Source organism: Carassius gibelio, chromosome A17 (assembly GCF_023724105.1).
Source record: "Carassius gibelio isolate Cgi1373 ecotype wild population from Czech Republic chromosome A17, carGib1.2-hapl.c, whole genome shotgun sequence".
Classification (NCBI taxonomy): domain Eukaryota; kingdom Metazoa; phylum Chordata; class Actinopteri; order Cypriniformes; family Cyprinidae; genus Carassius; species Carassius gibelio.
Window position 1 is genome coordinate 25,785,276 of NC_068387.1, and position 23,137 is coordinate 25,808,412.

The 23,137-nt window shown below is 35.1% G+C and overlaps 1 protein-coding gene and 2 long non-coding RNA genes across 5 annotated transcripts; 2 read left to right on the top strand and 1 right to left on the bottom strand.

The window, feature by feature from the left end:
• Window positions 1–936: 936 nt before the first annotated feature.
• On the top strand, window positions 937–8,024 carry LOC127933120 (zona pellucida sperm-binding protein 3-like). 3 transcript variants are annotated; one of them, XM_052529865.1, is made up of 9 exons: window positions 937–1,272; window positions 6,024–6,263; window positions 6,459–6,577; window positions 6,664–6,767; window positions 6,840–7,017; window positions 7,394–7,511; window positions 7,591–7,673; window positions 7,734–7,822; window positions 7,896–8,024. In XM_052529865.1, the coding sequence occupies exons 1-9, from the start codon at window positions 976–978 to the stop codon at window positions 7,973–7,975; spliced, it is 1,308 nt and encodes a 435-aa protein (XP_052385825.1). In that variant the 5' UTR covers window positions 937–975; the 3' UTR covers window positions 7,976–8,024. The 3 variants fall into 3 exon arrangements, with proteins under 3 accessions (XP_052385825.1, XP_052385824.1, XP_052385826.1); XM_052529864.1 differs by lacking the exons at window positions 6,024–6,263; window positions 6,459–6,577; window positions 6,664–6,767; ... (3 more) ...; window positions 7,734–7,822; window positions 7,896–8,024 and adding exons at window positions 1,721–1,839; window positions 1,928–2,031; window positions 2,104–2,281; ... (2 more) ...; window positions 2,996–3,084; window positions 3,158–3,286 and having other exon boundaries at window positions 937–1,512; XM_052529866.1 differs by lacking the exon at window positions 937–1,272 and having other exon boundaries at window positions 5,683–6,263.
• A 2,313-nt stretch (window positions 8,025–10,337) lies between these two features.
• LOC127933136 (uncharacterized) lies at window positions 10,338–13,000 on the top strand. Its single transcript, XR_008147444.1, has 3 exons — window positions 10,338–10,591; window positions 11,382–11,481; window positions 12,195–13,000. It is a non-coding gene; the product is annotated as an uncharacterized LOC127933136 (long non-coding RNA).
• Window positions 13,001–14,963: 1,963 nt separating this feature from the next.
• Window positions 14,964–18,615, bottom strand: LOC127933134 (uncharacterized). Its single transcript, XR_008147442.1, has 6 exons — window positions 18,368–18,615; window positions 17,426–17,525; window positions 16,309–16,424; window positions 16,083–16,167; window positions 15,447–15,574; window positions 14,964–15,326 (listed from the first exon to the last, which is right to left on the bottom strand). It is a non-coding gene; the product is annotated as an uncharacterized LOC127933134 (long non-coding RNA).
• Window positions 18,616–23,137: the final 4,522 nt, after the last annotated feature.

Consider the following 23,137-nt stretch of genomic DNA (forward strand, 5'->3'; position numbering starts at 1 on the left):
AACAAGGATTGACATGCACTGAAGTGAAAATTCAACGTAAAAAAAAGGATAGTGACTACACTAAACCAAGTGTTTAGTGCTTTTTAAAAGATTCCACAGAACTCATAGTTTTCAGAGCTAAAGGGAGCGAGTTCCAGAGCCTTGGAGCCACAACACAGAAAGCACGGTCACCTCTTGTCTTAAGATGTGTTCTGGGAACAACTAAAAGATCTTGGCCTGAAGACCTCAAATACCCACATGGAGTATGTATATGCAAAAGATCCTGGATGTAAGAGGGTGCTTGACCATGCAAGGCTCTGAAAGTAATGACCAGAGTTTTAAAATGCACTCTATATCCACATGAACACATGATCTGTAAAAATTGATAGCCTGAATGCACTGTAAGTCGCTGTGGATAAAAGCGTCTGCTAAATGCATTAATTTAATTTAAATTTAATAATTTAATATCCAACAGGAAGCCAATGAAGGGCCTTACGCACAGGAGTAATGTGTGATCTCCTGCTGGTCCTAGAAATAAAAGGATGAACAAGCATCTCCCTCTCTTTTTATTTAAACCATAGATCTAACCTTAGAAATGTTCCTGAGGTGGAAAAAAACAGGTACAAACCACAAACTTAACATGACTGTTAAAACACATCGATCTGTCAAAAATGACACCCAGATTTCTCGTGTCACTGCAGTCAGATGATGATAGACCCTCAAGGACCTGCCTAATCTTAAGGGTAATGTTGTCTGTGGCAAAAATCATCCCCTCTGTTGTATCTTTATTAAACAGATAAAACTTTCTTAGCTTTCTATTGGTTAGTGATGTTCTTGACTTTTCTAAATTTGGGATGAATAAACTCTACAAGCCCAGAGGAGAATCAAAGTTAATCAATTAAGCTGAAAGGGGAGGAGCCACCTTAATTCAAAGCTCTACTAAATAGCAAAGCCAACACTGATGTGTATTGTAGCATTTTGCCAAACTTTGTTAGAATGGGGTTTTTGCAAGGAGTGTTAGTGCTGGTTGTGATTGTGGCTTTTGACCTAAAAAGTGCATTGGGAAGTTTGAAACACCGTCAAAGTCCAAGCAGCAGAAAGCCGCAATCAGCTCCAGCTTCCAGAGTTCCTGATCTTTCTTCTCAAGGGTTCTTGAATCCTTTCCAAAAGGCTTCTCCGCTTCCGAGTCTTGACTACAGAAAATTTGCGCAAGACCCTCTTGGTCTTCAGGAGAAGCAGCTGTTGCAGGGTCCAGTCAAGCCTTTGGACTGGAAGTTTCCCATCGTTCCAGAGGTGCAACGTGAGTTGGTGGTGAACTTCCAGTTGAGAAAACCTGTGACTCCCAGTAGTGTGGCTGTTCAATGCAGTGAGGACCGGGTTCATGTGGAGGTAAAGAAGGATATGTTCAGCAATGGTCAACTGATCCAGCCATCTGGTTTGTCTATGGGAGGCTGTGCTGTTGTTGGTGAGGACTCTGCCTCTGGGGTGCTCATCCTCGAATATGCACTGCAGGACTGCAATAGTGTGCTGATGGTAAGAACGGTTACGTCTTCCTGGATTAACCAATAAAACAAGGGTTCTCTAGTGTTAGTTGAATGTTAAACATTCACAGAACCTTTCAGTTTCTGAAACCTGAAAGCTGCTTTTGGGAACTGCTGTTCTATGGCTTCTAGAAACCCCCTTCTTGAACCTTATTTTTAAGTAGTTAAACCCATTTGGTAACCACTTCCATCTCTTACAGATGACTGAGGATGAGCTCGTCTACACCTTTGCTCTTACCTACACCCCTGTGGCATTTGTTGGCACGCCGATTACTCGTACTGAGGGTGCAGTTGTTGGCCTTCAATGCCACTATCAAAGGTAAGCGACTGACTGGAAGTCTTCAAGCAGTGTTTCTTGTGGTGTTGTAACTGGAAAACTGTTTATTTGGTATCCCCTTGAACTACAGGCTCCATAATGTGAGCAGTAATGCTTTGAGGCCAACTTGGGTTCCTTATGCTTCAACAGAGGTTGCTGAAGACGTCTTGGTGTTCTCCATGAACCTCATGCTGGGTTTGTGTAGTTTCTTTAGATCTTAAGCCTTGTGAAATGAGACTGTGAATAAACTGTTCTTCCCTCTTGCAGATGACTGGGCCAATCAGAGGCCTTCAAATTTGTACTACTTGGGTGACATTATTAATATTGAAGCATCTGTGAAGGTGTACAACCACGTCCCCCTGCGTGTGTTTGTGGACAACTGTGTGGCCACCCAAGTACCCGATGTGACTTCTGTTCCGAGATATTCCCTCATTGAGAATTATGGGTAAAGTCCTGTCGCTTCTCTAGAATGGTTTCAGTTTGTTCAGTGAGCACTCGATCCCTGAGAATTAGGTTGAGTCAAGTGACCATAGGTTTAGCTCTTCTTGGTAAGTGCTTTTGGCATCACTGAGAATGACTGTCCCAATGTTCATCCTACTGTAAAGGGTATGTGAGATTTAAAATTCGTCTGAAGCATAGCTTGGCATTTCCGTTTTTGGTTAAAGTGTGGACTTGTGCTCACTCTAATGGCTTATGTTGCCCACAATCCTTTGTGCTATAGCTAAGAATTGGTTCGATCTACGAACCCCTACTACAGCGTTAACCACAATCATTGATGCGGGCAACTGGCTGTAAACCTCTTCACCCACTCTTTATCAGGTGCCTTGTGGATGCCAAGGCTACGGCTTCCAGCTCCCACTTCTTGCCTCGGACCCAGGAAGACAAGATCCGGTTCCAGCTGGAGGCTTTCATGTTCCAGGGAGGATCCAGTCCTTCTGTACGTACTATATTGACTGAATCTGCGTTCTCCTCCCATCTGCTTTGGTTTTGTGAACCCTTACCGGTGTCTCTTGCAGATCTACATAACATGTACAGTGAAGGCCACTCTTGCTTCTGCACCCAGTGACACTCTCCACAAATCCTGTTCCTTTTCCAACGGGTATGTTCATGCTGCTTAAGAACACGATGAAGCTGCCGTGTCTGATTGTTCTTGTTGCAGGTGGCTTGCTGCTGATGGGAACCACCAGGTTTGTGCTTGCTGTGACTCAACATGTGGTCCTGAAGGGGGACGTGATGCTCCTGTTGGGGGTAGGTAGCTGCTTAAAGATTGCTTCTGACACTTCACATGCTCTTCTTGACTTGGGTATTTACCTTTCTCTAGGTGTTCATTGGGAAGGCAAGGCCTCACTCGGTCCTGTAATGGTTCAAGGGCGACAGAAGACTCTAACTAGACTTCAATAAATGGGGGTTGGAAACCCTATTGTTGACTTCCAATAAATGCACAACCTTGTTCTTGCTTCTGCTCTTGTCTAGTTTAAACACTCTGGGTTTGTGCTCCAAGGATTAGGTTCATCTCATTGCTAGTTTTTACTTGATCTTAGTGCTGCATTTGGCACCTCAGACATGCTCAGATTACAAAACTATACAGGTATTCAAGGGCAGGCTTAAAGATGTTAAGATCCTACCGGTCTGCTCGTTACCATTTGTTTATTTAAATGGGTAGTCCTCAATTTATCTCCGGCAAAATATGGCGTGCCACAAGGATCCATCCTAGGTACTCTTTCACCCCCCCCCCCCCCCCCCCCCATTACCATTACCCCAACTTTAGTCTCTGCATTGGCTATCTATGTTCAATATCGGTTACACATTATTACTACTTGCCTGTAAGGCCCTAAATGATTTAGCTCCTGCGTGCCTAACTAGCTTTCTACCACACTACAATCCATCACACTCCTTAAGGTCACAAAAATCTGGACCTCTGGTAGTTCTTAGGATGGCAAAGTCCACTAAAAGAGGTAGAGCTCTTTTTCGCATTTGGCTCCAAGCTCTAGAATAGCCTTCCTGATAATGTTCAGACACGGCCTCGGTTTAAATCTAGATTAATTCATACTTTTTTTTTTTTTTTTTTTACATGTAGGTTTGGATTATTCGCATTTTATCGTTCATACTTCGTCCATACAAGGAGACTTTTCAAAGATCTTTTCTCCAAAAATATGGAGAAAATATCGTAATCCTGTTCAGATAAAGAAAAAAACAAAGCCACATCTGATGCATCAAATGTCTCAAAAAAACACTCCCAAACTATACACCATTTCCAAAGCCTTGGAGAGCAAAATAAATTGTGAGCATATATAAATATGAACAATGAAATATCAATTTTGAACTGGGTAGTTTCATTTACACAAAACCATTTTACGACTTACTAGAGACTTAAAATGTAACCTGAACTCTATTTAAATATTTGAGTCCCTCCTAGCCGTGCAGACTTTAAGGTAGTGTGCATGGATAATTAGATGTTCAGTGACTTTCATAATGCAGATCTCTACTCCATTTAGCTATAACTAATGTGCACAATGCAATTGCAAGACTTATACTTTCTAGATAATGACGTGGAGTTATAAGAGCAAAGGAAGTAAAGCTCACCTTCCCGTTCATCATATTCGAGCAAAACTCTTTATCCACGTATCTTCTTATCCGACAGAAACTGGCCTGAAATCATGTGAAAGACCAACACTGGACTCACTTTCAGAGCATTTTCCAGGACCGCAAACATTTAACAGGCGCTTTATGCAAAGTGACCCACAGTACACCCATTAAAGTCACGTTTTACATAACTAACATGCTTTATTATCTTACTGAGGAGCAATCTGTCTCATAAAGAGGTAATAGAGATATTAATTTAGAAGTGTTGTTATGCAGGTAATATGTTATGAAGGTTAACTTACTAAAAGAGAATAGGGTCTTTTTCACTTGGTTTGAAGGAAGAATTCCTACACTTTTGAATGTACATGATTTTTCCGCAATATTTTTAATGTTTATGACTTCTGTATAAGGATTCCAAAAATCTATCAGTCAAAAAAAGGGAGATGTTCTAAAGGGAGCGAGTTCCAGAGCCTTGGAGCCACAACACAGAAAGCACGGTCACCTCTTGTCTTAAGATGTGTTCTGGGAACAAATAAAAGATCTTGGCCTGAAGACCTCAAAGACCCACATGGAGTATGTATATGCAAAAGATCCTGGATGTAAGAGGGTGCTTGACCATGCAAGGCTCTGAAAGTAATGACCAGAGTTTTAAAATGCACTCTATATCCACATGAACACATGATATGTAAAAATTGATAGCCTGAATGCACTGTAAGTCGCTGTGGATAAAAGCGTCTGCTAAATGCATTAATTTAATTTAAATTTAATAATTTAATATCCAACAGGAAGCCAATGAAGGGTCTTAAGCACAGGAGTAATGTGTGATCTCCTGCTGGTCCTAGAAATAAAAGGATGAACAAGCATCTCCCTCTCTTTTTATTTAAACCATAGATCTAACCTTAGAAATGTTCCTGAGGTGGAAAAAAACAGGTACGAACCACAAACTTAACATGACTGTTAAAACACATCGATCTGTCAAAAATGACACCCAGATTTCTCGTGTCACTGCAGTCAGATGATGATAGACCCTCAAGGACCTGCCTAATCTTAAGGGTAATGTTGTCTGGGGCAAAAATCATCCCCTCTGTTGTATCTGTATTAAACAGATAAAACGTTCTTAGCTTTCTATTGGTTAGTGATGTTCTTGACTTTTCTAAATTTGGGATGAATAAACTCTACAAGCCCAGAGGAGAATCAAAGTTAATCAATTAAGTTGAAAGGGGAGGAGCCACCTTAATTCAAAGCTCTACTAAATAGCAAAGCCAACAACTGATGTGCATTGTAGCATTTTGCCAAACTTTGTTAGAATGGGGTTTTTGCAAGGAGTGTTAGTGTTGGTTGTGATTGTGGCTTTTGATCTGAAGAGTGCATTGGGAAGTTTGAAACACCGTCAAAGTCCAAGCAGCAGAAAGCCGCAATCAGCTTCAGCTTCCAGAGTTCCTGATCTTTCTTCTCAAGGGTTCTTGAATCCTTTCCAAAAGGCTTCTCAGCTTCCGAGTCTTGACTACAGAAAATTTGCGCAAGACCCTCTTGGTCTTCAGGAGAAGCAGCTGTTGCAGGGTCCAGTCAAGCCTTTTTCCTGGAAGTTTCCCGTCGTTCCAGAGGTGCAACGTGAGTTGGCGGTGAACTTCCAGTTGAGGAAACCTGTGACTCCCAGTAGTGTGGCTGTTCAATGCAGTGAGGACCGGGTTCATGTGGAGGTAAAGAAGGATCTGTTTAGCAATGGTCAACTGATCCAGCCATCTGGTTTGTCTATGGGAGGCTGTGCTGTTGTTGGTGAGGACTCTGCCTCTGGGGTGCTCATCCTCGAATATGCACTGCAGGACTGCAATAGTGTGCTGATGGTAAGAACTGTTACGTCTTACTGGATTAACCAATAAAACAAGGGTTCTCTAGTGTTAGTTGAATGTTAAACATTCACAGAACCTTTCAGTTTCTGAAACCTGAAAGCTGCTGTTCTATGGCTGCTAGGAACCCCCTTCTTGAACCTTATTTTTAAGTAGTTAAACCCATTTGGTAACCACTTCCATCTCTTACAGATGACTGAGGATGAGCTCGTCTACACCTTTGCTGTTACCTACACCCCTGTGGCATTTGCTGGCACGCCGATTACTCGTACTGAGGGAGCAGTTGTTGGCATTCAATGCCACTATCAAAGGTAAGCGACTGACTGGATGTCTTCAAGCAGTGTCTTATGGTGTTGTAACCAGAAAACTGTTTATTTGGTATCCCCTTGAACAACAGGCTCCACAATGTGAGCAGTGATGCTTTGAGGCCAACTTGGGTTCCTTATGCTTCAACGGAGGTTGCCGAAGATGTCTTGGTGTTCTCCATGAACCTCATGCTGGGTTTGTGTAGTTTATTTAGATCTTAAGCCTTGTGAAATGAGACTGTGCCTAAACCGTTCTTTCCTCTTGCAGATGACTGGTCCTATCAGAGGCCTTCAAATGTGTACTACTTGGGTGACATTATTAATATTGAAGCATCTGTGAAGGTGTACAACCACGTCCCCCTGCGTGTGTTTGTGGACCGCTGTGTGGCCACCCAAGTACCTGATGTGACTTCTGTTCCTAAATATTCCCTCATTGAGAATCATGGGTAAAGTCCTGTCACTTCTCTAGAATGGTTTCAGTTTGTTCAGTGAGCACTCGATCCCTGAGAATTAGGTTGAGTCAAGTGACCATAGGTTTAGCTCTTTTTGGTAAGTGCTTTTGGCATCACTGAGAATGACTGTCCCAATGTTCATCCTACTGTAAAGGGTATGTGAGATTTAAAATTCGTCTGAAGCGTAGCTTGGTGTTTCCGTTTTTGGTTCAAGTGTGGACTTGTGCGCACTCTAATGGCTTATGTTGCCCACAATCTTTTGTGCTCTGGCTAGGAATTGGTTCGATCTACGAACCCCTACTACAGCGTTAACCACAATCATTGATGCGGGCAACTGGCTGTAAACCTCTCTTCACCCACTCTTTATCAGGTGCCTTGTGGATGCCAAGGCTACGGCTTCCAGCTCCCACTTCTTGCCTAGGACCCAGGAAGACAAGATCCGGTTCCAGCTGGAGGCTTTCATGTTCCAGGGAGGATCCAGTCCTTCTGTACGTACTATATTGACTGAATGGGAGTCCTCTTCCCATCTGCTCTGGTTTTGTGAACCCTTACCGGTGTCTCTTGCAGATCTACATAACCTGTACTGTGAAGGCCACTCTTGCTTCTGCACCCAGTGATGCTCTCCACAAATCCTGTTCCTTTTCCAACGGGTATGTTCATGCTGCTTAAGAACACGATGAAGCTGCCGCGTCTGATTGTTCTTGTTGCAGGTGGCTTGCTGCTGATGGGAACCACCAGGTTTGTGCTTGCTGTGACTCAACATGTGGTCCTGAAGGGGGACGTGATGCTCCTGTTGGGGGTAGGTAGCTGCTTAAAGATTGCTTCTGACACTTCACATGCTCTACTTGACTTGGGTATTTACCTTTCTCTAGGTGTTCATTGGGAAGGCAAGGCCTCACTCGGTCCTGTAATGGTTCAAGGGCGACAGAAGACTCTAACTAGACTTCAATAAATGGGGGTTGGAAACCCTATTGTTGACTTCCAATAAATGCACAACCTTGTTCTTGCTTCTGCTCTTGTCTAGTTTAAACACTCTGGGTTTGTGCTCTAAGGATTAGGTTCATCTCATTGCTAGTTTTTACTTGATCTTAGTGCTGCATTTGGCACCTCAGACATGCTCAGATTACAAAACTATACAGGTATTCAAGGGCAGGCTTAAAGATGTTAAGATCCTACCGGTCTGCTCGTTACCATTTGTTTATTTAAATGGGTAGTCCTCCATTTATCTCCGGCAAAATATGGCGTGCCACAAGGATCCATCCTAGGTCCTCTTTCACCCCCCCCCCCCCCCCATTACCATTACCCCAACTTTAGTCTCTGCATTGGCTATCTATGTTCAATATCGGTTACACATTATTACTACTTGCCTGTAAGGCCCTAAATGATTTAGCTCCTGCGTGCCTAACTAGCTTTCTACCACACTACAATCCATCACACTCCTTAAGGTCACAAAAATCTGGACCTCTGGTAGTTCTTAGGATGGCAAAGTCCACTAAAAGAGGTAGAGCTCTTTTTCGCATTTGGCTCCCAAGCTCTAGAATAGCCTTCCTGATAATGTTCAGACACGGCCTCGGTTTAAATCTAGATTAATTCATACTTTTTTTTTTTTTTTTTTTTTTTTACATGTAGGTTTGGATTATTCGCATTTTATCATTCATACTTCGTCCATACAAGGAGACTTTTCAAAGATCTTTTCTCCAAAAATATGGAGAAAATATCGTAATCCTGTTCAGATAAAGAAAAAAACAAAGCCACATCTGATGCATCAAATGTCTCAAAAAAAAAAACACTCCCAAACTATACACCATTTCCAAAGCCTTGGAGAGCAAATTAAAATGTGAGCATATATAAATATGAACCATGAAATATCAATAATTTTGAACTGGGTAGTTTCCTTTTACACAAAACCATTTTACAACTTACTAGAGACTTAAAATGTAACCTGAACTCTATTTCAAAATTTGAGTCTCTCCTAGCAGTGCAGACTTTAAGGTAGTGTGCATGGATAATTAGATGTTCAGTGACTTTCATAATGCAGATCTCTACTCCATTTAGCTATAACTAATGTGCACAATGCAATTGCAAGACTTATACTTTCTAGATAATGACGTGGAGTTATAAGAGCAAAGGAAGTAAAGCTCACCTTCCCGTTCATCATATTCGAGCAAAACTCTTTATCCACGTATCTTCTTATCCGACAGAAACTGGCCTGAAATCATGTGAAAGACCAACACTGGACTCACTTTCAGAGCATTTTCCAGGACCGCAAACATTTAACAGGCGCTTTATGCAAAGTGACCCACAGTACACCCATTAAAGTCACGTTTTACATAACTAACATGCTTTATTATCTTACTGAGGAGCTATCTGTCTCATAAAGAGGTGATAGAGATATTAATTTAGAAGTGTTGTTATGCAGGTAATATGTTATGAAGGTTAACTTACTAAAAGAGAATAGGGTCTTTTTCACTTGGTTTGAAGGAAGAATTCCTACACTTTTGAATGTACATGATTTTTCCGCAATATTTTTAATGTTTATGACTTCTGTATAAGGATTCCAAAAATCTAGCAATCAAAAAAATAATTTAAATATTTGTAAATATATAATTTTTTTTTTAAATTAAGAAATAAATACCTTTATATGCATTTAAATGAATAGATTTAAAGTTATTTAAATGCATATATTTGAAGAAGTAAATTTAAAAAAATATTTTTAGTATTAAATAAATTTGAAGAAGCATTTTTAAATTAAATGAACAAAGATATTAAAGAAATTAATTAAAATAATACTTTTAAATAAGTATAAATAGACACATTTATATAGGTTGAAAGAAAAATATTTAAAATATATATATATATAGAACTACTTATAATTACTTTTAAGATTGAAAGAAATACATGTTATGAAATAGATTTTAAATAAATAGTTTTAAATAGATTTAAATGAATACATTTAACCAGATTTGCATCAATACATTCAAATACATTTGAATAAATAAATAAAGGTTTTAATAGATGTAAATAATTTAAATACATACATTTAAGGAAATACATTTGAAGAAATTATGTTTATAAATAAATGTATAAATGAAAAAATTAATAGTTCAATAAACAAACAAACTTTCAGAGAGATTGACCAATGAATCATTCAGACCCACTGACCAATTTCTCAAAAGAAGCGACTTTTGTGAGTCTGGAAAAAGTATTTTCAGCTGGACTGTTACGAAAGCTATTATCAGCTGTCACCTTAAAGCAATGATGCATTTAATGAAGTCTCTCTTGTACCATATTCAATTTACACCACTAAACATAATGCTCAACCCATTCTCACTCCAAAGGCGTCAAAAACCGAAGCATGGTCAAGCGCCCCTAGCGTCACTTTTATGACGCCAAATGTGCCTCTCGGCGTCGACTATCGAAGCACTACGACCTTCATTGCTTTCAGTGGGAAACCTTTGGCGTCAGAATTCGACACGAGGACATGAGATGTTTATCGCTATGAAATCACGTTCAAGAAGTCTCATTCAGCACACATCGCGCGATACTTGCTATCAGTTCCACAGTTTGGGTGAGTAGTCGTATATACGCTCTTTTAATGCCTTTTATCAAATGTATTCTGTCTTCTTTATTAATCAGATTAGTGCCATATGTTTAATCGCTGTATTATATCGGTCATCCGCGGCTGTCTTTGAGTTTCATTGCGTTTAAATAAATGAACACAGCTGCTAATTAGTGTGATTAAACTCTATCTGTCACGTGACGTGCCATAGACCTTCGAACAGTTTTATATTATTATTAATTTCAGGATCAATGATGTAAGTTGTATTGTAGTAAAATCATGGTAATCACGACACAATAATAAATGAAATGTGAAGTTAAAACACAGTAAATGGGACATTAGTAACTGTAACTGTAGTTTTACTATGATATATTAATAATCAATACAACAATACAATAATCACCAAACCAGCTATGTTTGTATCACTGTAATGCTAGTGTTTTTATGTGCTTTTATATGACAGATATCACAGTAATCATGTGTTCTGTACCATGCTTTTAATACCTTTTAATGTGAATCCAAAAAAAAAAAAAAAAATCAAATTAAAAATAAATAATAAAACATGTATTTTTCCATCTTGCAGTTCATTCATATCAGTTTATATATATATATATATATATATTTATTTTCATATATATATATATATTTATTTATTTTCATATATATATATATATATATATATGTATATATATATATATATATATATATATATTTATTTATTTTCATATATATATATATAACATTCTGTATATAATTCAATTTTATTTTCTCTCCCCTTTTTTATTATTTATATTTTTAGCTGAAAAGACGTAAAGGCAGTCAGCCCAGTGGTGTTTCTGGAGAGGGATTCCTTCAGAAATGGAGAAGACAGAAAGCTGCGGAGGCAGATATTTGCAGCAGTAAGTCTGTGATAGTTTGTCTCTTTTATCAAAAATTCCTGCTGTTATAATTTGTACAGCATTTGTTGTTTCTTAAACTGTTGCACTGTCCAAATACCCACACTTGCCATCTTTCCACTTGACCACTTGATTACTTATTTGAAGTCTTTCCTGTATTTGGCCTAGTGTTCAAGTGAGCATGATGACCACAAGTGTGTGTCAAACTTTTCATGACCTGATGACTGTGTTTCCCAATCCTGATCCTGGAGAACCCCAGCACTGCACGGTTTTGGTGTCTCTCTTATCTGCCTTGGAGTCTTCACTGATGAGCTGATGAGTTGAATCAGGTGTGTTTGATCAGGGAGACATCTCAAATGTGCAGTGTTGGGCTTCTCCAGGACCAGGATTGGGAGCCACTGCCTTATGGGACACTTATGTGTTTAAAGAGATTTTTAATATCTAATTATCAATATTTCACATACTGTACTAAACACATCACAGTCTTAATAATCCAGTTTAACACTTGTATGATATTGTACAAGCCCCAGGACGGTCTCATCTGACACTATCAAAAGAATTCATATGACTATAGCTTGTTATTAATTACTTGCTTTCAATAATGGATTCATTTAACATTTAATTTTACAGCATCTTTACAGAGGCTGCTTTTATGGTCTAAACAAAACACAGTGTAATGTATAAGTTGAATGTAATGTAATATTTCTGTTTTACAGGATTGTTTGAGGATAACACAGCAGTTCTCCATCACGCACAAGGACTCACCTCGTTAACTCTTTATCCCCCACACACACAGATATGGTCCCTGGATCAGTGATTAGACTTTGCAGTGGTTAGATTTTTGCAGAAGATGTAACTTTGTTTTATTTATAAGCTCATAATGAATACATTACAGAACCAGTGATGAAAACAATAGTTAAAAATAGTATTTTTCGTATTGATAAAGCATTTTGTTCTCTTTTTCAAGCTTCATACAGTGAACTTTTTAGACTTTAATTAAGAGTTTATCTAAATTAAAGGAGATATTCATACACAGTCATCCCCTAGCTCCAGTCATGAAGTGAATTCATGATGTTATTGTCAAAGCTAGCAGGTGTTTGTTTTCCTGAACACTTTCTCTGTCTTCCATTGTTCAGACAATCAGTGTTTATTTGATGCTGTGCTGATTGAGTTTTATAGATGATATTGCACACTTGACATGCATGTCTTCATGGTGTTTTTTTTGTGAGTTTGAAACATTTACATTGTGTTGTATAACATTTTGGTCAATTTAATTTTTTTAATAAAATTGATCTTTTTCCAGTGTTCTCTGAAAGACATACTGTATTTACTGTTTTGTTTTTTAATAAAAGCATTTTCATTTGCATACTGAAAATAGTTAATGTTTACAACATAACTGCCTTTTTATTCTTTATGGTGGCAAAAACGAGCTTGGTGACAGAGGATGCAGTGTAGTAATTTGGGCATGTTGTCTTTAAATGAGTTTGACATATCAATAAATAATGGAAGATCCTTACAAAAATATGCATGTTTATTATGCTTTATGTATTTATTTGTTCATTCATTCATTCATTAATTTATAATTTCTGTTTTTATTCCTAGGGTTCAAATGGTAGAGAATGGTAAATCACAGAAACACAAATGTGAACAATTTTAACTTTAAAACACAATGTAATATACAATGTAAATTTTAGAAGCACGTCATTTGATTAGTAAATATATTTGTCTTTGGTCAAAAAAAAAAAAAATACAAATCTTAAAAATGTGTCTTATATTTAATGAGAGGAATCTATCTGTTGGATACAACTGCGACTGCTGGGCATGTGCACATCAATATTGCCCAATGTTTGTCAAGCTGAACAACGGAGGAAGGTGAAGACGTTAATAAAACATAATCTAATAAGTAGCAAGCTTAATCTATTGTTAACCGAATCTATCCCTTCAGCCGAAAAACGAAAGACATCTGTCATACATGGATAAGGAAGTGTGACGCTGCTGCTCAGCTTAGATGTCATTGGCTATGACTTTTCAGGACAGTCTGTGGTTGGACTATCTTTTAACCCATATTAAACAGCGCATCATGTTAAAAAGTATGTTTTGCTTCTATCATCACATTAGTAATATATTAAGTCAACAATGAAGTGTTGCTATCTTGAGAAAAATGACATCTCTAGCGAGATCCTAATCCTAACCCTAAGCATAACTTCAATGAACTACAAAAAACAGCCCCCCAGTGTTGCCTTTCTATAGATAGAACGACGGAGGCTTGTGGGTAATGTAGTTTAAAACTTTTTATTAACGAAACTAAATAAATTATTTATTTTAAGGTAAACTGGATATCTAAATATGTTTATTGTGCAAACATCTGTGATATATTTGAGAGGCAGGCTGAAATGTGGTATTTTACAGTGAGCAATATTTAAAATGCTTTTATGCCAGCTTTCCACTTATTTCTGAAAACTGAGCTCAACATTATTTTATCAGCATAGCATAAGTAATAATCCTGCCCATTTTCTCTTTGATATGTTAATTGCACTCTGATTTACAGCCATTTGAAATGTACAGTTTTGGGCTCTTCCGGGGGGTGCTACTGGGCCCCTGGGGGTAGCAGGGCAGTAAAACCTACATATATGTATTCTCCTCATCATGAACAACATACTGAGCTGAGTCACATTTATATCTGACAGTTTTCACAGTCCTCTGTTTTCTATTCTATTCATCATGACTATTATACCTTTTGACAGGACATTGTGAGGCCATCTGATGAAACATGGAAAAATTAGAAAGAAATGATTTAATAATGAAAATAATAGATTATTTCTTTGATTTTTGAAGTAAATGGCAAGAAATATAATGGATGAACCTGCAACAACTTGCCATTATCTATTCCCCACTGTAAAGCAGTAATCAAGGACAATGTATACACATTGTGATACTTCACAATTACACAAGGACAAATTCATGCAGTGCTAAGAATATTAATTTATATATATATATATATATATATATATATATATTAGCATTAAATATAACTAATTAGCCGAAATCAGTGTAAAAATGTCCTCCTCACCCTCACTGTATCTTGCTCCTCAGGTGCTGGACATCAGTAATGTGCGTGCTCTTGGTTTTAATGCAGTACAAGATCCACGTTGATCATTCCTGCTACATTCTCAGTTATCCCTTAAGTGTTTGTAACAATAAAGCCCATGGCACCATCTTGTAATGCAGAATAATTAATCTTGTAACTCCCTGTATTTCACAAAAAATGTGCATATTTGTTACTAAAATATAAAAAAAATACTTTCTGGTGTACTGATGTCCCAGATGTTATTAATCCGATCAAAAATGTTCATGTCTTAAATAAAAAAATAATCCCAATAATTAATATGTCGTTTTTCCAAGTCTAAAATAAACACATATGAGCCTACCTAGTAAAATGATGTATTTACCAAGAATCTTCAGAACACAATATTCACCATTTTAATTTTATTGAAGCATAGACTATAAAGTTGATAAAGTAGCATCAAGACAAATAAGATTCAATGAAAATAATTATCATCAAAGATACATTAACCTCATATATAAATCAGTTCCCACGGATGAGTGATGAAATGTCCTTAAAAGTCACACAGTCCCATCCAGTCAACTGTGATACAGATCATGTGATACATATAAGACATGAGATACTGTTCCAGAAAATAATGATTCCCATCATCACATCTAAACTGGTTTCATCTCCCCATCGTGATCCTCTCTCGTGTCTGGAAACAGTTTGTGGTTGATGTCCAGCACTGATGTGGTGTAGCTTGTTCTCAGCCAGAGGATCTCTCAGTCCTAAGATCCCAGACCTGGTCAAAGTGAAACACACAATGCAGAAGAAGTTGTTTAATGGACAGAGAGCGCAGCTTATGTTCTGTGTGGTTTTAGCAGTGTGACCAACTATGACCCTTGTAGTACTGTACACTTACCATTCTTCAAGCTGGTTTGAGACCTTTTGAGAAGCTTTTTCTCTGAAGAGAATTTACCACATCCTCTTCTTTCACTCCTTTCAAGAGCATCACTTGGTCAAAACCCCTCATTTGGCTGATGAGATCATCTGTACAAATAAAAATACTGCAATAAATATGTCATTCTGCAAGAATTAAGAAAAAGTTACAGAGGCAAAGGACTTGCTCATGAGACTGCATTAGCATGTGTAGTTCTCAGAGACTCCAGAATTCATCTGTTGTTGCAGTAAATGTGTTTTCTTCCTCTAGAATCTTTCTCCAAAGTTCCTGACTTCTCTCACAAATGTGTTTTAGTCTGTGCAGTGTAAGGCCTGGCTTCAAACCAATTCACTATCAATTCACAATTTATAACATAACATTTATAAAACAATGAAATAATGTCAATTGGTGTTTATATCAACTAAACCAATTTCATGATACTTGTCTGCTTTTAAAACAGGTGGTGTGTTTTTAAAAACATAATATTAAAAATGTCCAGTCACACTTTGCTAACATGCTGTAATTGTAATAGTATAAAACGAAATCAAGGCTGACATGACCAGTTCTGTGAGAGATCATCATAAAATGTTGTATAACATTGCTTCAACACACACATACCAGAGGACTTCTGTTTGTTTGAGCACAAGATGGCCGTCTTCATTTCTCATCCTGAGCAAATCATTTCCTTGGTCTTCCTTCTCTTCTGTGAAACAAGAAAATCTCTACTTACTCTCTGAGCAATTAATATTGCTCATTAAACATAATTAAGTTAATTTAAAGTAAGATTCAGACCAGAGCATTTGATGAGTAAATGTTGATTAAAAAATATTCTAAACAAATGTACCTGGGAAGAGCTGATCATGGGAAGATTCGCTGAGACTCAGTAATAGCTCTTTTAGGTTTTAGGAAGGTTTGTGAGGGTTGGCTCTTGAGTGAGCTGTTGAGCTTGATATTTTAGACCTGAAAAAGAAGAACAGCATTATCTGGAAAAAATCCTGTAAGACAGAAGGAAGGACATATTATTAATTACGTGCAGCTTGTACATTACACCTCTGTAAAGATGCTGTAAAATTAAATGTTAAATGAATCCATTATTGAAAGCAAGTAATTAATAACAAGCTATAGTCATATGAATTCTTTTGATAGTGTCAGATGAGACCGTCCTGGGGCTTGTACAATATCATACAAGTGTTAAACTGGATTATTAAGACTGTGATGTGTTTAGGGATCATTTTTAAGACTTTGACCCTGTCCAGATACCCACACTTGCAGTCTTGGCCACTTGAGAGTGTGTGTACGTGACAGTGTGTGAACGAGACTGTCCCCGGTCTTAATAATGCCAAAGCACAGCGTCCTTAACACACACTAAACCTCTCCAATACTGCTCCGGAGCGCTATACAAAGCTTAGTGTATCCCATCATGCATCATGTTTTGGAATAAATCGTCAGACTTTTTGCCGAGATTCTCACAAGAGGTCACGGAAAGCTGTCCAATGTACAGTATGTGAAATATTGATAATTAGATATTAAAAATCTCTTTGAACACATAAGTGTCCCATAAGGCAGTGGCTCCCAATCCTGGTCCTGGAGAAGCCCAACACTGCACATTTGAGATGTCTCCCTGATCAAACACACCTGATTCAACTCATCAGCTCATCAGTGAAGACTCCAAGGCAGATAAGAGAGACACCAAAACCGTGCAGTGCTGGGGTTCTCCAGGATCAGGATTGGGAAACACAGTCATCAGGTCATGAAAAGTTTGACACACACTTGTGGTCATCATGCTCACTTGAACACTAGGCCAAATACAGGAAAGACTTCAAATAAGTAATCAAGTGGTCAAGTGGAAAGATGGCAAGTGTGGGTATTTGGACAGTGCAACAGTTTAAGAAACAACAAATGCTGTACAAATTATAACAGCAGGAATTTTTGATAAAAGAGACAAACTATCACAGACTTACTGCTGCAAATATCTGCCTCCGCAGCTTTCTGTCTTCTCCATTTCTGAAGGAATCCCTCTCCAGAAACACCACTGGGCTGACTGCCTTTACGTCTTTTCAGCTAAAAATATAAATAATAAAAAAGGGGAGAGAAAATAAAATTGAATTATATACAGAATGTTAATAATGATCTGTGAGCAAAATATTTATATTTATATATATATATATATATATATATATATATGAAAATAAATATATATATATATATATATATATATATATATATATATATATATATATATATATATATATATATATATATATATATATATATTAAAAAAAAAAAAAAAATATATATATATATATATAAACTGATATGAATGAACTGCAAGATGGAAAAATACATGTTTTATTATTTATTTTTAATTTGATTTTTTTTTTTTTTTTTTTGGATTCACATTAAAAGGTATTAAAAGCATGGTACAGAACACATGATTACTGTGATATCTGTCATATAAAAGCACATAAAAACACTAGCATTACAGTGATACAAAAATAGCTGGTTTGGTGATTATTGTATTGTTGTATTGATTATTAATATATCATAGTAAAACTACAGTTACAGTTACTAATGTCCCATTTACTGTGTTTTAACTTCACATTTCATTTATTATTGTGTCGTGATTACCATGATTTTACTACAAATACAACTTACATCATTGATCCTGAAATTAATAATAATATAAAACGGAATCGAAGGTCTATGGCACGTCACGTGACAGATAGAGTTTAATCACACTAATTAGCAGCTGTGTTCATTTATTTAAACGCAATGAAACTCAAAGACAGCCGCGGATGACCGATATAATACAGCGATTAAACATATGGCACTAATCTGATTAATAAAGAAGACAGAATACATTTGATAAAAGGCATTAAAAGAGCGTATATACGACTACTCACCCAAACTGTGGAACTGATAGCAAGTATCGCGCGATGTGTGCTGAATGAGACTTCTTGAACGTGATTTCATAGCGATAAACATCTCATGTCCTCGTGTCGAATTCTGACGCCAAAGGTTTCCCACTGAAAGCAATGAAGGTCGTAGTGCTTCGATAGTCGACGCCGAGAGGCACATTTGGCGTCATAAAAGTGACGCTAGGGGCGCTTGACCATGCTTCGGTTTTTGACGCCTTTGGAGTGAGAATGGGTTGTAATGCTAATGGTACAGCGCTTTGCTGTGATTAGTGTGTTGATTAATATGTTTTCACAGCGTGGATCACACATCTGCACTTGATGAGAGCAAATTAACACTGACAACTGCTGCTTCTTTAAAGAAGAAATCAGGCAAAACAAAAAAAAAATCTAATAGTTAATATGATGCAATTGTGTAATTTTTTTATTTTTTATTATTAAGCCATAGTTTGTTTTGTTTTTTTCACTTTTAATTATTCATACACATTTATTTATATTTAAATGTCTGTATTCAGATTCAGATGTACTAATATTAAATGACTGTATTTATTAAAAACATGTATTTATTTATAATTTAAATTCATTGCAATCAATTTAAATGTTTTATGTATATTTATTTTAGACTAATGTATTTATTTGAAACCAGTGCATTCATTTTACATCTATTTCAATTTATGTATGTTTATTTATTTATTTCAATACATTTATTTATATCTACGCCTACTTATTAAAAGACTGTATATATTTAAACACTAATTAAATTCTAATGCTTTTATTTAAATAATTTGTTTTACTTTAATTAATTATTTAATATTTTTTAGAAACCTTATCCAGTAATCACAAACAATTGGAAAAGGTAATGAAAATTATTCTGACTAAAACATGCAGGATTTATTTCCCCACTATTAAGTTTTTGACCATTACAGTTAAAGGTGTTTTTTTTTTTTCTTTCTATGATTTCTATGCAAATGCACCTTGCATATTAAATGAGTAACAATGCTTTCATAGAATAAGTTTCTGCAAGACGGTCACATGTTGATGTTCAGGAGTTTTTGCAGTTCAGTTGCAATGAAGAAGAAGTTTTAGAGAAGCGTTGAAGTTCTGAAAGCTATTTTGATATCAGCTCTATGAGGCTTTATGAAACTTAGTTTTCTCTGTAAGTGAAACTCATAATGATGTATTGTCAAAGTGATAATTGTGTATCTGATTAGTTTCTGAGCTGATGATGGTTCGTTATTGCAATAGCTGTCAAAAACTTTGAGTAATAATGAATAGAAGTTCAGCACATCCATCTTGTTTAACGTCCTCTGTTTTTAATTTGATGTAAAACATTTTTAATTTCCTGTAACTTATTCCCAGCGTAGAAACTCTAAAGCTTCAAACACGATTAACAGCAAGTAAAACGCATCATTTTCAGACAAAACTCTCTAAATGCTTTGAGATTTATAGCATAATTAAAACCATTAGATGATTTAAACGTTCCCTTACTTACTCAAGTTTCTCCTTGGTTGAGGTGTATCACCATATCTACTGAAAATCAACACTGCTTTAGACTAAAAATACAATATAATAATATAAATATAATAAATAAAACTAAATTCACTAATATAAAATGATGCAAATCCAATAAAATACATTTAAATAATTGATAATAAATTCACTAAAATAAGAAAAGAAGAAATAAAATAATTAAAAAAAATTATATTACCATGCATTTTTTTTTTATACATGAATTTCGAGGATTTTGAAATTGTTCATTTTAATTTGCTAATAAATAAAACAATTTAATATAATAAAAGTAAAGTTGAAAATGGAATAAAAAATGTGAATAAATGTAAAATAAATTGTCTAATATAATAATAATGATAATTAATAAATAAATCCTGAAATTATGGTACCATGCTATATATATATATTATTATTATTTTTTTTTTTATATAAATGCATTTCTTGGATTCTGATCTTTTTTAATTTCAATGTGAATTAAATAGAACAATTAAATGTAATGAAATGCATGTCACAAAAATCTATTCACAAACAAAAAAAAAAAGAAATCTTCTGAAATGTTTTTTTAATACATTTGATATAAATACATCTATGATATTACCATGCGATTTAAATATATTTTAAAGAAAGATTTTCTATGATTTTTAAATTTTAATTGAATTTGCTGTAATAAAATAGATATTAAAAATATGCATAAATTCACTAAAAAAAAAAATTAAATTATGACATTACCATTTTTTTTTACCCAATTACCATTACCCAATTTTTTTTTTTTTTTAACATGGTAATATTATACATAAGTATAGCAGTACCTTAATGAAACATCATAATACCATAATCACCAGGTGAATCAGATCGGCTGAAGAAGAGGCTTTAAGAGGTGTAAATAAGTACTGTATTACTGTCCATTCATCCATGCAGTTCCCACACCTCTCAGCAGAGAAATGTCATATAACTCTTTCAAATTAGATGTCATTTCAAAATCTGAAGCAATAACAGAATGCTCTGACTTTAGCACTGTGAAATTATGCAACATAAAACACATCTGAACAAGACACACACAGCAGAATCTGATCAAATTCGCTCTCTGACAGCAGGGGGCGCTCATGGGACAGCAGCGAGACAGCGTTTCCAGTTCTTATAAACACTACTGATGACGGCTGTTGAATTATTAGAAAATAATGCACACTCGAGGTGCTGATGTGGCCAATAATTAAAGACGTTACTGTAAGATGCTGTGTGAACGGGACATTTCGAGACTCACTCCTGTTAGTAAATGTGGTTGTCGATCCCAAAAAACGATGGTGTGGACATCGCCTAGGACTGACTTCTTACGCATCTCATCCAATGACTCCGATGCTAATTCCCAAATGTAATTTTAGACCTAGTAATGGAGGCTTGATCTGTTGATTTTAATAAAATAAAATAAAATAAAATAAATATAAATATAAAAACTTATTAATAACGAATAAAAAAACCCCCAGAAATGTTGTCTTGGCAAATAATTGAATAAGTTCGTATTGAAGCACTGAACTTACTAATCCAAAGTGAATAAAAATGAAAATTGAAATCAAAATAAATAAATACCAAATAGCAGTATTCAAATAATAATAATAATAATAATAATAATAATGGCAACACTAAATATTACTAAATATTCTAGAATTTAATTGAACAACATGACAAAAGTGTAACACAATTTCGAATTTTTTTTACAAAAAATTAAATGAAAACTGAAAGTATTAACATAAAATGTAATAATAATAATAATAAAATAAATTAGCATTAAATATTATATTTAATATTATATATTAACAGTAATATTTACAAAAATAGCAAAAGCACATAACTTTTTCATAAGTCAATTTGCTATGAACTTTTGTAATTTCATTAGTTTTTTAAATACTGTAATAATACATATTTTTTTATATTACTATTTTCTTAATATGATTTACTATTTTTAATTATACTTAAAACTATTTTTTTTTATTAAATCTAAAAGTAATATATATATATATATATATATATATATATATATATATATATATATATATATATATATATATATAAAGTACTAAATGTGAAGTGGTGTTTGCATACTTGTGTACAGCATGTTTCAGGCCTAAATATTGTCTTTTTAGAGTAAAATGTACTTGCCCTCGGCTTCATCAAAGCCAGTGAACTTGTTAGAGGTGGCCGAAACTTGAATCAGTGCTTGTTCATCAGCCACATATTAAGAAATATTATGAAAATCCGAGCAAATCTCATCAGGTCACTAGTGTTTCCTCAAATCTCTGACCCAGAGTTTGCCTTTCTATCGAGACTCTGAACTTTGCAGCACTTCAGCGTTTCTTTATGCACGTCGATGACAGCGAGCGTCTGCGAGATTCCCCTCATCAGAAGGAAAAAGACAGTTATGGGTAAATCTGGCAGAAATATAAAAGCTTCTTCACCCCATTATCATGATAAAAGGCTTTGAGTGAAGTCTGTGTTATTTCTTGACACTCCTCACCAAATAACAAAAACTCACGATTGTCTCCATTTCTCTTTGAAAAAGAAGATGAAAAAAAAATACTGTCAGAAGTTACTTTAATAAAGCAAACTGGGGCCAATTTTAAAAATGCATATGAAATATATAAATTATATAGCCTATATATATATATATATATATATATATATATATATATATATATATAAAGATAAAAGCAATTGTTTATTCACACAACTTAATTAATTTTTTATATCCAAGTTATTACAAAAAGTAATATATAAAAAATAAATAAATAAATTATATATATATATATAAAGCTATAGTTGCCAGTTCTTCTAATATTCCTTTACATTAACTTGAATATAAAATAGCAGAAAATGTAACTTAAAATACAATTTCTAAAGACTATGTAAACATATTAAAACTAATAATAAACTAACAAAATTATTAATTATTTAAATTCAAAATGAAAGTTTAAAATATAAAATAAAATAAAATAATTAAAATGCATTTGCTTTTATATTTCTAATATATTTTTAGATATAATTTTAATTTTAGTTTAAGTTAAGTCATTTTTTTATTTCTATTTAGCTTAACTTTATTTTTATTTCAGTTTTAATAATTTAACTGCTCAAACTTATTTAATTTCAGTTCAGTTAATAAATCCATTTTTATCTTAATTTCTTTTGTATTTTTATTTTATATTTATTTACTTTTTGAGTTTTTTGTAATTTTAGTAATCAAACTTATTTTATTTCAGT